At 42.8% G+C, this 14,503-nt stretch overlaps 1 protein-coding gene across 4 annotated transcripts in view; it reads left to right on the top strand.

The window, feature by feature from the left end:
- si:ch73-103b11.2 (early endosome antigen 1) overlaps window positions 1-14,503 on the top strand; it is a 48,316-nt gene that overhangs the window by 29,159 nt on the left and 4,654 nt on the right. For 2 of the 4 annotated variants that reach the window (XM_035146789.2, XM_035146787.2), the window contains exons 7-16: window positions 23-584; window positions 1,738-1,879; window positions 2,040-2,156; window positions 3,450-3,506; window positions 3,610-3,678; window positions 3,784-3,873; window positions 6,228-6,337; window positions 8,069-8,849; window positions 8,938-9,054; window positions 9,883-13,614. In XM_035146789.2, the coding sequence (XP_035002680.2) occupies window positions 23-584; window positions 1,738-1,879; window positions 2,040-2,156; window positions 3,450-3,506; window positions 3,610-3,678; window positions 3,784-3,873; window positions 6,228-6,337; window positions 8,069-8,849; window positions 8,938-9,054; window positions 9,883-13,614 (5,777 nt within the window). Of the gene's footprint in view, window positions 1-22; window positions 585-1,737; window positions 1,880-2,039; window positions 2,157-3,449; window positions 3,507-3,609; window positions 3,679-3,783; window positions 3,874-6,227; window positions 6,338-6,487; window positions 6,575-8,068; window positions 8,850-8,937; window positions 9,055-9,882; window positions 13,615-14,503 lie in introns of all 4 variants that reach the window. The other 2 variants (XM_035146786.2, XM_035146785.2) reach the window with 2 other exon arrangements.

Below are 14,503 nucleotides of genomic sequence, written 5' to 3'. Positions count from 1 at the left end.
TCGCACTGTGTTTTTGTTTCAGATGGTGGCACCATGAGCACTGGGCGCAAAGTACGTGTGGAGAGTGGCTACTTTTCCTTGGAAAAGAACAAGTCGGAGCCTTCTCCACATTCTGCACAGCACTCCCAGTCCCCACAGCCACCTCAGCACCTGCCCCTGTCCTCTTCGGCATCATCCTCCTCTTTAGGAGCTCCCAGTCCCAGGTACAACTCTGAGTCAGAACCTCAATCTTACCCCTGTCAACCCTCCCAAGACCCCCTCCCTTCTCCAGGTGCACTTGTCTCCCCCAGCTACTCCACCATCAGCTCCTCCCAGAGCTCGCTGGACTCCGATCCCAGCGTCACGTCGCCCACCTGGGAGGGATGCTGTGGTGGTGGTGGAGGGAGCACTAGTAACATCGGTAACGGAGGAGGCAGAGTGGGCTGCTCTGGCAGGGAGTATACAGCGCTGTCGGATGTGCCACGGGCTCGCAGACTGAGCTACCGGGAAGCGTTCCGCTCAGAGAAAAAGCGCCAAGAGCTGAGAGCTCGGACAAGGAGTCCTGGTAGAGAGGAGGTGGCTCGGCTGTTCGGGGAGGAGCGCAGGTGAGCGGTTATGGATAAGTGTCTTGCTCGGCACACTGCGAAAAAATAATACTAGACAAAGTCCCTGAAACTGATAATGAAAGCAAACATGATTAATAATCATTAATGAAGCTTATGCATTGCTGAAAACATGCATCACAGTTGTCACCCTGTGGCAGCTGTCCTTGAGCCATATCTTGAGAATCTTTTAATATAGCTGTCCACCCTGGCCTCACAGCGGTTTGCCATTAATGATTTGGGGATTTAAAATGCATGTGATTCTTTCTTTTCTATTGATCTCTACCTTTTGCTCTTGCTACTTTTGCTAGTCTGTTTTGTTCTTTCAATCTTTTCCAGGGGCTCCTGAACCGACCTTTCAGAGCTAATGCTCAACCAACCCTTCCATCCCTGTCCCAATGCTGTTCCCTGCTGGTCACCGCTGATTCCTGCTTTCTATCATTTCATCTTTGCCTGGAAGCACACACACAATCATACACTCTTCCACATAAATACCAGAGTTTCTTGATATACTGTGTACACTTGAAACACACCACACCAATGGTTTGTACTGGTTGGTTATACATACAGTTTCTTCTTTTTTCTATCTTGGTCTGACTTCACAAATACATTAACATGTACATTAACAAATGCATTGCCTTAAGGTAATGCAGACTGTGTTTTCATTGCTGCTACTTCTGCAGATTGTTTTAATCAACATCCTAGATATTTTCCTTTTCTTCTCAAGTTTAATCTCATCGCATAACACTACTTTTTAATTCTTTGGTGTATCTCTGGATTGTTCTCTTTGGGGATATACTTCTACCTCATGTTGCACATTGTTGATTGCAAAAAGGGACTTTGAGTCGAGAATGATGTCAAACTTTCTACATGTGAATACAATATTATGCTCTGCACAAGATAAACTGACACTACTCGTTTTATGACATTGATTTTGACTCAAAGTTGCTTTCATATTATGCTTTGGTTTTGTTTTTATTCTGACTCTGCCACCGTTTTGCAGCATTATGTTTCTTATGAATAAGTTTATTTTACGATTAAGATTGATGTGTTTTGTTTGCTCAGTATTTTTCTCATTCTCAGACTTTTATGTTGAGTGTAACATGAGCTGTGTTTAGAGTACAACTTTGAAAAAGAAAATCTTTGTGTCTCTAAGGCGTCCACAAGTCATCGGGAGGTTTCAGGAGGGTCAGCATGTTGAGCATATGGAAACAAACAGCTCCAGTGAGCCCTCCTCTAACACCGCGCTAATCCAGAGACAAGGTCGCAGCGAGAGACGCTGTCTGGCCAACAAACATGTATGCTATTATCCTCATTCACTGGAATTACAAAATCAGAAAAGATGTATAGGATTTACTGATTTGAATGTGTATTTTATAATGAGTTATATACGCTTTCTATACTGGATATCGGTGATATAATTGGAGTTAATAACAATTTCAAATTTTATATTTATAGGAGATTTCACTGGATGCAGGAACAGACCGTTCAGCTCCCAGTTTGACCAGCCCCACTTTTTCCAACTTAAGAAGAGCGAAGTCACTGGACCGCAGAGTCACAGAGTCTTCGATGACTGTGAGTACTAATATAAAGTATACAGATCTCATAAACAGTACAAAATCACTTTTAGATCCCATTAAATGGCTTAGGCAGTTTAGGATTGGGATTAATTTGCAGAGAAGGGGATGTGATCTCTCACTGCTTGTTCACCGTATGAAAACTGTAAACTGTGTTCAATAGTATCTCAAGCCAATTCATAAAAATCTCAAAATAAAATGGTAAATAAGAACACTGAGTCCAGTCAGAATGTGGCAGATTATGACAAAATTTGGTATATAACAAAAGATAGTTATTAAGAACTTCTAACTACTAAAAGGATTTTTTCATTTCATGTTTTCATGGAAAGTAAAAAAGCTGGGAGGCACATTCTTGTAGTACAGAATGTGATATTACTGACATACTATGATTTAACTTCAGATAAACGACACACCAAACACCACTGTGACTCCACACTCATGCACGCACACACACACACAAACAAATATATTTTTACATATAGCAATGCTGCCTGGTTGCTGAAGGTAGCACTGGTATCTTCCTGGGGTCTGACTCCTTCCAGTCTGACAGACTGCTACTGATCTGAGGTCTGTTCAGAGGGCACTGCGGGGGTGATCCAGTCAGTGTGTGGTTGGTCTCCCTGTCCAAGCTGCAGCTGCCTGAACCCCCACCCACTCACACACACACATACACACACACACGCAATCGCATTCATGTACACACCACTGCCGTCACTGCTACTGCTGATTATAAATAGCCGGCACAGAAGCAGTCTCAGTCGTGTGTATGTTTGCGGGAGAGACGGAAAGAAACAGATTGTCGGCACATGAAGTGAGGGCAGTTAGCTATCAGAATGACTCTCTGCCAGACGGTGACACCACACCTGATGAAGCTCACCAAAAGAAAGGTATTGTTGAGTGAGCAGGAGGCAGGTTTGGGACGAATGGTTTACTTTAGAGTCTATAAACAGACCTGAGCTTGGTTTCAATGTGCAGCAGTTTGTGTTTCACAGGGAAAGTCCAGCTCCCGCCAGTCGGTCTCTTTAGCTGGAGCCACGTATCAGGACATGCACTTCTTAAGCTGCAGGGGTGTAAACAAATGCACATAATTGCATCAGTGATGAATAGCCCCTTTCTTTTCTGTCCTGATTTTCTTTTTGTTTATGCGCCGACAAATGACTAATTAAAAGGTACAACTGGTATCTGAATTTCCCATTAATAGTGATAATAACAGTTTCTTTTAATAGTTTAATTTAAAATAGTCTAGTTGCTGTACTTAATATCACATCACTCTGGTTTGTCTCTTTTGCAGCCAGATCTGCTGAACTTTAAAAAAGGATGGATGACGAAGCTGTATGAAGACGGAATGGTAGATAGTTTTCATTCACAGAATTAAATGACCTGTCTCATGTCTCATGACACACAACGAGAAGTCGTGGAATCCGATTAATGTTTTTTTTGTTTTCCTTTAGTGGAAGAAACACTGGTTTGTACTAACAGACCAGAGTCTGAGGTACTACAAGGACTCGATAGCTGAGGAGGTAAGACTTTACAAAGCTACTGTGAAGCTGTTTGAAGCTGATTGTATGTGAATTAATGGGATATTAATGTTTTATGTTGATGATGATGTTTTTTTTATTCCATAGGCTTCTGAACTGGATGGGGAGATCGACCTTTCCACATGCTGTGACGTCAAAGAGTTCCCAGTCCAGAGAAACTACGGCTTCCAAATCCAGGTGAGTGTTGATTGTTTGTGTCATCGATTTCCGTCTGCTGTCTCCTGCTAGGCTATAAACAGCCTTAGACGCCGTGCATGCAGCTGAACTTTAGGTATCAGGTTTGGCCATTTCTCATTTTGAAACGATTCTTTGTCTGCGACGAGGGATGTCACTTGACTTGTCACCTCTCCATGCAAGACTGACATCATAGTGGTCTAAATCTGCTCCAGCTGTTGCTAGCGCCGTGTGTCTCTCTGACCCTGTGTGCCCCTCATCCTTCACAATATGTTTACCTAACCTCCTGCATTTAAAGGCCCTGTCCTTGTCCACATTTTCTCAGTAACACATCTTCACAACAACCCTGCAGTTATATTGATCCTGTTGTGAAGCCGATGGTCTTTCTTCATATAATCCTTTGGCTATTAAACATTTTTAGCACTTGTTCCTGGCAAAATACTGGACATACTGTACGTAGTGGCTGGCAATGCACTCATTATCCATTTGATGTCAGCAGGGGTTTGTTCGTGCTACATATAGATTTATATATGACACAGTTCCTGCTACATATAGATTTATGTATGTAGCAGGACCGACGCAATTACTAATCCTATGTGAGGAGAAGAGGAGCTACAAGGTCATTTCTTTTGTTTACATTTGCCGAAAGCAGCTTCCACAGTTCTTTTCTGGAGGAAGTCAGAAATAGAGTAGTCGAGGGGATCGTTGTCTCTTTGGCTGAGAACAACATGGGTTTGATGTCAAGAAATGAATAACTCCAGTATTTATATCTGCTCTCCCCGTGATCAGACTGGATAGTGCTGTTGTTCTCTCAGTGGCTGAGCTTCAGTGTAGAGTTGAACACAAGTTTTAATCCTGATGCCAGATGAGGTACCTGGTGTCTCGAACCTGATCACTGTGTCCTCAGAGGCTCTAATGCATTAAGTGTGATCTTGCAGAAATCAGACAAGTGCCACTAGAGGTCACTGTATATACAGTTAAATGTCACAGACAGTAAAGCTGAGTTTTAAGGCCGAAGAGTGCAGGATACCTCAGTTTAAAGGCAGCTATCCACTGTGCCGCAGCAGCATCTGCAGCCACGGGTAGTAATTATTTTGGACTCCATGTCCAAACAGACAAGTTAGTGAAGTTGTGTCATATATGGAAAACACTGCCTATCAATTGGATATTCCTCACGATCCCTGGCTTCCCGAACCAGATCTGTTGCCACTGTAACAAATTCCCCGAACTCTGTTTAGAGTTATTGTCGATATTTAAATTTTCCTCGCTGAATATCACAGATGAACGCTTGTTTTTAATGACTTTTATGTCTATAATTTGGCATGACACTATAACTTAATTTTGGCAGTTTAAGTTGAAGACTATTCATTCAGTTAGGTACTAAAATCTCGCAGAATATCATACCTGCTCACCAAAGTTGCATAGAGCAACAACACACTTTGGGGGAATGAAAGAGGCACCATTCTCCCTATTACAAGTCAGTGTACCACCAAACGCTGCTGTTTTAAGGTGAATTTGTTGCATAATATTGCTTTAAGTCTATATCTCTGTATAAGTATGTACATCAATGCATATCTCATCTGCCTGAATTCGTTTTTAAAGTAATATCAAAGTTGCACATTGACATTTCAAATGTATTGTTATATGTAATAGATTAGTGAAAGTGTTTTATTTTGACATTGAGTAAAATTAGAAATATGAGTTTACATGGGAGTCCATTTAAAATGCCCATTTTGGGCAGTTACGACCTGGAGCAGTTCACAGAGTGTTATACCGATTTGATTTGACATCCTCTTTTTTACGTGTATTACAAGTCTAGATGATGTGAGACTCTTCTCCTCATCTTCATTACACTGGTTCTTTAATGCTCTGGACACAATCATTCAATAACTCAATTTAGTTTAACAGCACAACAGAGTAAATCATAGGAGAAGTGAAGCCAGGAATGTTTACCTCATTTCACTTTCATTTTTCAACATTTATTATTCTGCTCATTAAACAGCATGCAAAGTGGGGTATGAGAATGTGGATAGTAACATAGAGGAAAGTTTTACTCTCAAAATACTCTCGACTCAGTTCAACATGTACTGCTTTAACACTACTCTCACATGTGGTTATTATTAAGAGGTCACTTAAGTACATCGGTAAATGTAAAGTGTGTTTTTCTACCCACCTTTGTTTTCAGTAAGTGAAAGAGGAGCTTGCATTGTCTATGGCTGCATACCTTCATACCTTTATCTAAAGCTTGAACAAAGACATGCTGACAATTTCTTTGACGTGTAACAAAAAGGTATTTTAATCGACATGTTGTCGCCATCCCTGTCAGTCCCACTAATGCCATCCCTGTCTGCTTTCAGTGCACAGAGGGAGCGTGCACCCTGTCGGCCATGACCTCTGGAATCCGTCGCAACTGGATTCAGGCCATTATGAAGAATGTGCGACCCACTATTGCCCCCGACGTCACCCGGTAAGCCCCAAAGAGGATTAACACTTCAACCTCTGGCAGATAACAACAGCTCCTTTTCTCACTTATTTTATTTTAATCCATCTGTCGTCCTCACCCTCTCTTCCCTTCTTTCTCTTCCTCCCTCACTGGGTATATTCAACCTGCTGCCAGGAAAAACATCTCTCTGAAACTATCCGTTCTGAAGCCCAGGTTGGAGTGCTTATGTGTTGAATATCTCCCCCCTCCTCACACAGTGATGTAATTGCTCAGCAATGTCCGCCCCAACGTGTTTGTCGTCCTACTCTATGTCATGTGATTGTTGAGTAATGTCTCCGTGTCGGTTGTGCCACCGTAGTGACACATGGTGCAATCACATCAACATACGAGAATAATCCACCGGCCCTGCCTCGATCAGCAGCAGAGACTGATTTTGATCATCGCTGTAACGTGACTGTTCTTCTCAGTAACTTTTGGAAATGGTCACAAAACAACAGAAGAATCGTAACTGAAACGGAGAAAGAAAAGAGCTTGAGTAGATGGAGAGAGGACCTGGGATATAATCATTTATTTCTTTTGGAATTGCTCCAGAACAACAGTTCACCTAAGGATTATTTTAACTACCCAGTCATTTATTTCAGTGTTTTTAAGAGGAGTATTACCTTTCAGAATGCTCATCACATATAATATAGTCACACGTTTTAGTCTGCCAGTGTCTCCGAGGCAGCTCTCTCCCAGGGGAGAATGCGTGATATTTTTGGTATTTCTGCACAGACACCTCGCAGACATCTCTTGCTCATTCTTGAGCTCCTGTCCCTTCTCATTTTTCCCTTCCTGACACCTCCACGCAACAAGGTAAAAATAGATCCTTCCGTCAGGTCACTTTTAAAACAAATGCTCGGCCCCTCTACATTGAAAGTGCCGATCAGCACTCTGTTTACTGCAAACACATTCTTCACATTTAGCCGTTATATAAATGGTAATAACGTAGTAGCTTAAGGCTGGTGTCTGCCATCAGGCTTACGACGGATCATGAGCGAACACCAAAGCTGCTTTCAGCCCAGTGCAACGTGTGCCTTATAAATGTCCCGATGCTAATGCTTTGACTTTGATGCATTCAATGATTGTTTTTTTGTTTGTCAATCAGGGTCTCTGCAGGTATTGAAAGAGTTGTAAAAATTAAATAATTAAAAAAAAGTTTTAGAAGGTATTTTTTTAATTAGCAAAAATATTTTCTCTCGCTTGCTGCAGGCAGTAGTGTTCGTAAAGGCTGTTCAATTCTTTCTGTGGAGTTTCAGTCGGCATCATCAAACCTATAGCAAAGACTGTCACTACTGCTACTTATAGTCGCTAAAAGACTCATCATCTCACAATAAGCATTTGAGTATTGCATATGCAGCATGGAAGTACATATCTAATATGGTTAAAAATAATGCCAGGCAATTGTAGTCCCTGCTAGTTTTCCGGCATATTTTCTTACCTTGCCGGGTATGATTGTGAAATTTGTATTAGATTTAATTCCATGTGGTATAAACGGCCTCTTTATAAGTCTTGGTGAAACCTGCAGAAACCCTGTGAAATGCACTGGCAATTGATACTGCACTGCTGGAATTATCTGCATTCTTGTCTTGTCCAGCAAAGGTTTGTGTAATAGTATTATAGCTTGAGTTGGTGCAACGATAAAAACTAATTGTCAGCTTATGTTGACGCCTGCCTATATATCTTTTTTTATGTGCTCCATTTTTGTCCATTCAGATCCCTCCCTGATGAGAAGATAAAAGCCCAAGTGATGTTGGAGCCCTGTCCGCAGGCCACCCCTGAGCCAAGCCCCGTTCCTGAGGCCCCCAGGTCTGATGTCCACAGACAGCCAGCTGGCAACCACGTCTCTGTCCCTCCCTCTGAGCTGCGTAGAAGCCGAGTTCGTGAACGCAGACCAGAAGGACGCTCTAAGACTTACGACTGGTCTGAGTTCAAGATGGAGCAGACAGAAAAGCCTGTGAAGGAGCGAGCCGACACCGTCGATCTCAGCTCATCGTTCTCCACAACCTCCTCTTATTGCTCTCCCTCCTCTTCAGCTTCCTCTTTAGCGTCCTCTCCGGTCTCTACCTCCTCCCTCCAAACCTCCTCGGTATCAGGGGCTCACCCACCCTCTATGACAGAAGAAGCAGAGAAGGGGAATGTCAGGAGGGGCGCCCCTCCACACAGCACTACTAGTGCAACCCACATGCCAAATACTGTTACTGTTACCATGACTTCCACACTTAATACAACGCCAACAGTACAGCCATCAACACCTGAAAGCCAAGAGCAAGGGAAAATGGAAGTGGACCACCATACAGCCATGCATCCTGCTAGTGAGGATAAGAAGGACAACAGAACCTCAGGTGTCCATAAAGAGATTGAGCAGCGATGGCATCAGGTGGAGACGACACCTTTGAGGGAAGAGAAGCAAGTGCCCATCGCCACGGCTGCAGCAGACTCTGCTAACTCTGAAAGGTTGCCTGCCGATGAGCTTGCTGCACTGCTAGACAAAGAGGTTTGTGTACTGACTGTGGTCATATACATCATTTCATCAGCCCATCTTGTGCTGTTTATTCTTATATTATCTGTCTGTCTTTGTTCAGTTGGGACAGAAGCAGAAGGAGCTGGACCAACTACAGAAGCAGAACAACCTTTTAAAAGAGCAGCTGGATGATGCGCTAGGGAGAGAACACAGTGCCAGAGAGGGCTATGTACTGCAGGTACTACACTCACCATCCCTCACACAGGATAAGTAGGTTTTAAAAATGTTACCATATACAAATAGCATAGCAACACAAGTATCGACAAAGAAATCTTAACAATGTACAGAATCTTACTGCAAGGTTTGTAAGGTCTTATACTATATGTGCTGGTGAAACGTGTGGGGCAGTAATGTTATCAACTGTGCCACAGTACTTGATAGATTGTATATTTGTTTTGGCTCATGACAGATTGGTGTGTATTTACTGTTACTTATAGCATTCAACTAACAGGTGTGGGTGCTTTCTGAAACTGAAACTGTTAACGCATGGTTGTGGTTTTTCTTGGCATGAGTTTCCGCTAACTGTTTTTACGGAGTTTCACATCTCCTGGGAAAACAATTGATTTGATCTGATATGCTTAAGGTAAGAAAAGTAATCAATAGGCCTTGCGCTGTGCTTTTTCTCTCTGTTCATCTGTGCTTTGTTTGTGTCCTTTCCAAGCTTGACATCTGCATGCTGTTTGGTGTTTCAGAACTGCATACATTTACTAATTCTTTTTTGTTCACATCATAGTTATTCTGTGTTAGTCACCCATTGAAGGTTTTTGTTTGTTTGTTTGTTTATTTCTTTGGGGAGGTGTTTTCATGTACACCTTTCTGTTTGCAAGTCACCTCTGAAAAAGCACAGTGGAAGCATGGAGAAAAGCACTGAACAAAAGAGGTGCTTATTAAGAAAGGAGAAAAACAAAACTTATTTTCCTGGTAACCTCCGAGATGTGGCTCTCCGTATTTGGTAGGGGAAATAAGGTGATGTCATTAATGAAATGTCTCATCAATCTTTTTCAAGAGTGCAACACCCCCTTCCTCTTCACCGCACAGAGTGCCATGGCAACGCTTGCACAAGCTTAATCAAGATTTGCAGAGCGAATTGGAGGCCCAAAGGCGCAAGCAGGACCTTGCTCAGCAGCAAATTCGGACGTTAAAGAGAAGCTACACCGATGCCCAGGACGCTGTAGACCGCCACGAGGCTGATATTCAGGCTCTGCAGGGTAAACTAGCATGTGCAATGGCTGAAATCTTGGCCAGTGAAGAGGCTGTGGCCCGAATGCGCAATGAGCTCAAGTTAGAGCAGGAGCGTTCAAAGGAACAAGAAGTAGAAAATGGAAAAAGTGAGGCCACCCTACGTGCCCAGCTGAAGGACAGTGAGGACAGACTCCGTGAAGTAGAGGCCTGCCTCTTAGAGAGGAACCAGGCTCTCAGGCACCTCGAGCACCAGCAGGCCCTGCAACGAGACCACATTAGAGAGATACAGAGGTTGCAGGAGAGGCTGCAAGAGGTGACTGCTCGACTATGTGCTACTGAGGAGGGCCAAGCTTTGAAGGAGGAGCGCCTGAGGAAGGAGCAGCATAGCATGCAAGAGAGTCATGAGAGGGAAAGACAGAATCTGTGCAGAAAATTAACTCAGGCTGAAATCGCCCAGAAAGAGATGGAGGACAATCTGCTTGAGGCCGAGCAGCAGGTAGAGGCTCTGTTGAGAGGGAGGCGCTCCTCCGGAGGCAAAGAATGCAGTGAGGAAATGTTGAAGTTACAAGAGGAACTGACTCATAAGATTGACATGGTTGAGTCACTGAGGGAGAGCGTGCGGAGGCTGGAAGAAGAGAAGAGCCACCTCACTTGCCGTTGTCAGGAGCTTATCAACCAGATAGCAGAAGCTGACCGTGAGGTGAATAAGCTTCGCAAATGTCTGGAAACTGAAGAGGCTGAGTACTACACGCTGGAGCAGTCATATGATAGGGCTACCCAGGAGTTTCAGAAAATGAGTCAGTTCCTTAGAGAAAAAGAGGAAGAGATCCGGCAGACTAAGGAGATGTATGAAAGGCTAGTGGAACGCAAGGAAGAGGACCTAAAAGAGGCACTTATTAAAATGACAGTACTTGGCAGCAGCTTGGAGGAAACAGAACAGAAGTTGCAAGCAAAGGAGGAGTTTCTCTGTCAAATGAGTCGGAGCCTCTTAGAAAAGGTTGAGCCCTGTAGTGCTGAAAAGGATCTGCAAGCCAAGCTTGTGGTCGCAGAGGACCGTATCGCGGAGCTTGAACAGCATCTCAATGCCCTGCAGTTGGGCTATGCTGACCTACAAATGGAAAGACGTAAGACCCCAGAGCTGAGGAAAAAGGGAAGGGTTAAAACATCAGCCTCCATATCACCAAACACAGAACTTTCTCTTTCCTTTAACAATACATCCAAGTCAGAGAACGCCCCAGATGATCAGGAGTCTCTAGCTAAGAGATCAAGGATACGTTTTTCCAGTATTCAGTGCCAAAAATACATTAGCTTAGAGGGCCTGGTCACGGGCCAAGCAAGTAGTGGTCATGTGGAGACAGGACAAAAAGATGACCAAGATGTAAATGAAGACATCGGTTTAACCGGAGGAAATATCTCCTCTGATATGCCGCATACCAGTGACCCAGAGAAGTTTATCTCCATCATACATTCCCTCGAAACTAAACTGCTTGCCACTGAGGATAAGCTAAGAAACCTCACACAGAATCTAGAAGAGCAGCAATCCACCCAAGTAGACGACATGTCCAAGATTGATGTACAGATGACAGAAACAGACCATCACCCAGAGAAAGAGTTGAGTTGTGGGAGTAGTTGTCTTGCCAATAAGCATTATGGCAAGGCCCTGATGTGCGTTGAAAAGAGTCGAGAGAAAGTCAGGGTTATTCTCGGTGGTTCTCATACTTCCACTGGTTCGCAGTTGCATTCATTGTCGGAGATAGAGAGCGATTTGTTCAATGCATCACTGTACATCCAACAAGGACAAAAGACGTTGGAAGAACAAACACCAGCTGTCCATCAGAATCAAACCCCAGAGACTCGAGATAGAGAAGCTCTTCAGCTCTTTGCCAAAACCTTGTCTTTTGAGGCAGTAATTTTGAATAAAATGGCTTTATTGATACAAACGTCAAAGTCTGACATTCTACATGCTCTTGCAGAGATATGGGAAGACATCGACAACATTAAAAAGAGTGACAAAGATTGTTTGGCTATAGTTTATGCTGATGTCTTGACCAGGAAGCTGATGTTAGAGAGTGCGTTCTGGCAGGAGTTGGAGAAAACTGAGGCAGATGTTGCAAAATGCAAAGAGGGCAGTGCGTCAGCTGATGTAAATGATGCCACAATCTTTAACACCTTCATTAAAGCAGAACTAGTCTACTCTATTCAAAACCTTAAGCTTTGCTATGAAGAGAAATTCAAAATACTGAAAAGGGAGTTGACTGAAGCTCATACGAACCTAAATCAAAGGGAAATGGCTCTGAAAGCGATTATTGAAGCTTCCAAAAGGCCTGATTTGAAAAATGTAATAAAGGAAGTCAAAAATAACTTTGGCTTTAATAAACAAAGGTTAGCTGACGTTCAACCCCCTGAACTTGCTCCTTACATGGAGCAGATTGAAATGGAAACAGCGAGAGACTTGGCTGAGAAAATTGTAGACAGACACTTGGCTGAAGAAATGCCCTCTTGTGGTGTTGACTCTATTGATACGCTGCAAAATGCACATGACAATCTGGCCAATGAGCTTCAGCGACAAGCAGCAATCCTCCATAAGTACGCTCAAGAGATGGAAGGTGGTGAAACCCATCCGGGGCTGGCTAAAATGATCCGGGCTCTTTTTGGGCAGCAAACCTCTGAGAATTTCTCTAGTACCTCTCTTTGTATGCGTGAAGCCCTTATTCAGGCTCAGGTGGCTTATGTGGCATGTAGATTACGGGCAATGCATGAACAAGACTTGGGTTGGTGCAAACAGACAGGTCAGAACATGGATGCTCTTGTCCAGCAGCATGCGCACAATGTCAGTGCAATCCAAGAAAAGTTTGAAGCATCCTTACAGGAGGAGCGCCTGAGTTTCACGCAGACACTGGCCACTCTTGAAATGGAGAACCAAACCCTGAGGAGTGAGATAGGCAAACGTGTGAATCAGCTCTCCCAGCAGCAGGAGCAACTGGTCCTCCTGGAGGAACACTACCGGAATGACACTGAAAACCTGAATCAGATGCACAAGAAAGAGCTACAGCGAGCAGAGCAAGGCTGTGCTTCAACAGAGCTGGCCCTCATTGAGACATTGGCCGACAGCCAACAGAAGTTAGAGGTTCTGCTGGTGGACATGGATACGATGAAGGAGCAGCAACAGGGTCATGTGAAGAAACTGGAGGAGCAGTTTGAACAGAGGATCTGTGAGCTCCAGCACATCCACACAGAGGAGATGGAAAAGTTACATTCCCAGTATGTTGAAAACATTCAGTGTCTCAAAGAGCACCTGAAGGTCAAAAAAGGTCCTGAGGTTTCACAATCGCTACCGTGTGATGAGGCCATAATGCCAATGGAAGAGGAGGAGCAGGGGAAGGGGGAAGATGCTCAAAATATGTCCGAGGTGGACTCAATGGTGGTTCTCAAGGACCGGATCCAGGAGCTGGAGACTCAGATGAACACCATGAGGGACGAACTGGAGAACAAGCACCTCGAAGGAGATGTGGCCAGCCTGAGAGAGAAATACCAGAGAGACTTTGAAAGTCTTAAGGTTTTTGCTCTTTCAATATTTTGTTAGTTTTATTTTTTTGTGTCAGTGATAGACTAGTAGATAAATAGAGGATTATTTTAATTAACCTGTTGCTTTTGTTCGTCAATCAACTAATATTCAATAATCACTTGGAGTTGGGAAATGGTGTGATTTCAGAATAACCGCAAACCTAAATCAATATGTGTGCAAACTCTAAAATAATCGTAATCAGAGCTCTTAGGGATGTCCTTCTTGCTTTTTTCGTTGTCTTTCCTGCAATATACATATTTAGCCTTTTAGCCACGTTAGCTGTGTGGTTCTAGAAATTGTCTTTTCAGTTCACCTTTTTGTTCTAGACTGAGAAATTGGTAAAAATCAGATGCTATGAGCCTTAATATAGGTAGAGTATATTTAACAATAAATGCGTATATAAAAACTTTAATTTCACTGAAGAATGTAAAGAAAATGTGTATTTGTTTGTATTTTACTAAAAACATATTTCATATTTTGCATTAATTAAAATTCTATATATTCAGTTGTATTTTATTTCCTCTTATATGTAGTTATTTATAATAAAGGTAATAGTTAAACTGTATAATACCAATCCTCAATTATAATTACTTTTTCAATAATTTCTTTTAATATGAGGGTTTGATATAAACAACTTAACTTTTAATATATATATTGGCCCTTATATCGGTATTGGAAAAAATCTATATATTGCTTGGGCTCTAAATATAAAACTCTATATTTGGAACGTAAAGCCTGTGTCACAGTTTGAACACTTCACATGATATAATATAATATATTGTATGATGTCTTGATTGTCTTTGAATACTATAAGTGGAAAAGTTGCCGACAATGTGGATCTGTTTAGACCAGTGAATTATTATGGGACATCCTTAGAAGT

Source organism: Hippoglossus stenolepis, chromosome 21 (genome assembly GCF_022539355.2).
Source record: "Hippoglossus stenolepis isolate QCI-W04-F060 chromosome 21, HSTE1.2, whole genome shotgun sequence".
Taxonomy (NCBI): domain Eukaryota; kingdom Metazoa; phylum Chordata; class Actinopteri; order Pleuronectiformes; family Pleuronectidae; genus Hippoglossus; species Hippoglossus stenolepis.
The sequence above is the reverse complement of the archived record's forward strand: the minus strand, read 5'-3'. Positions and strand labels throughout refer to the sequence as shown.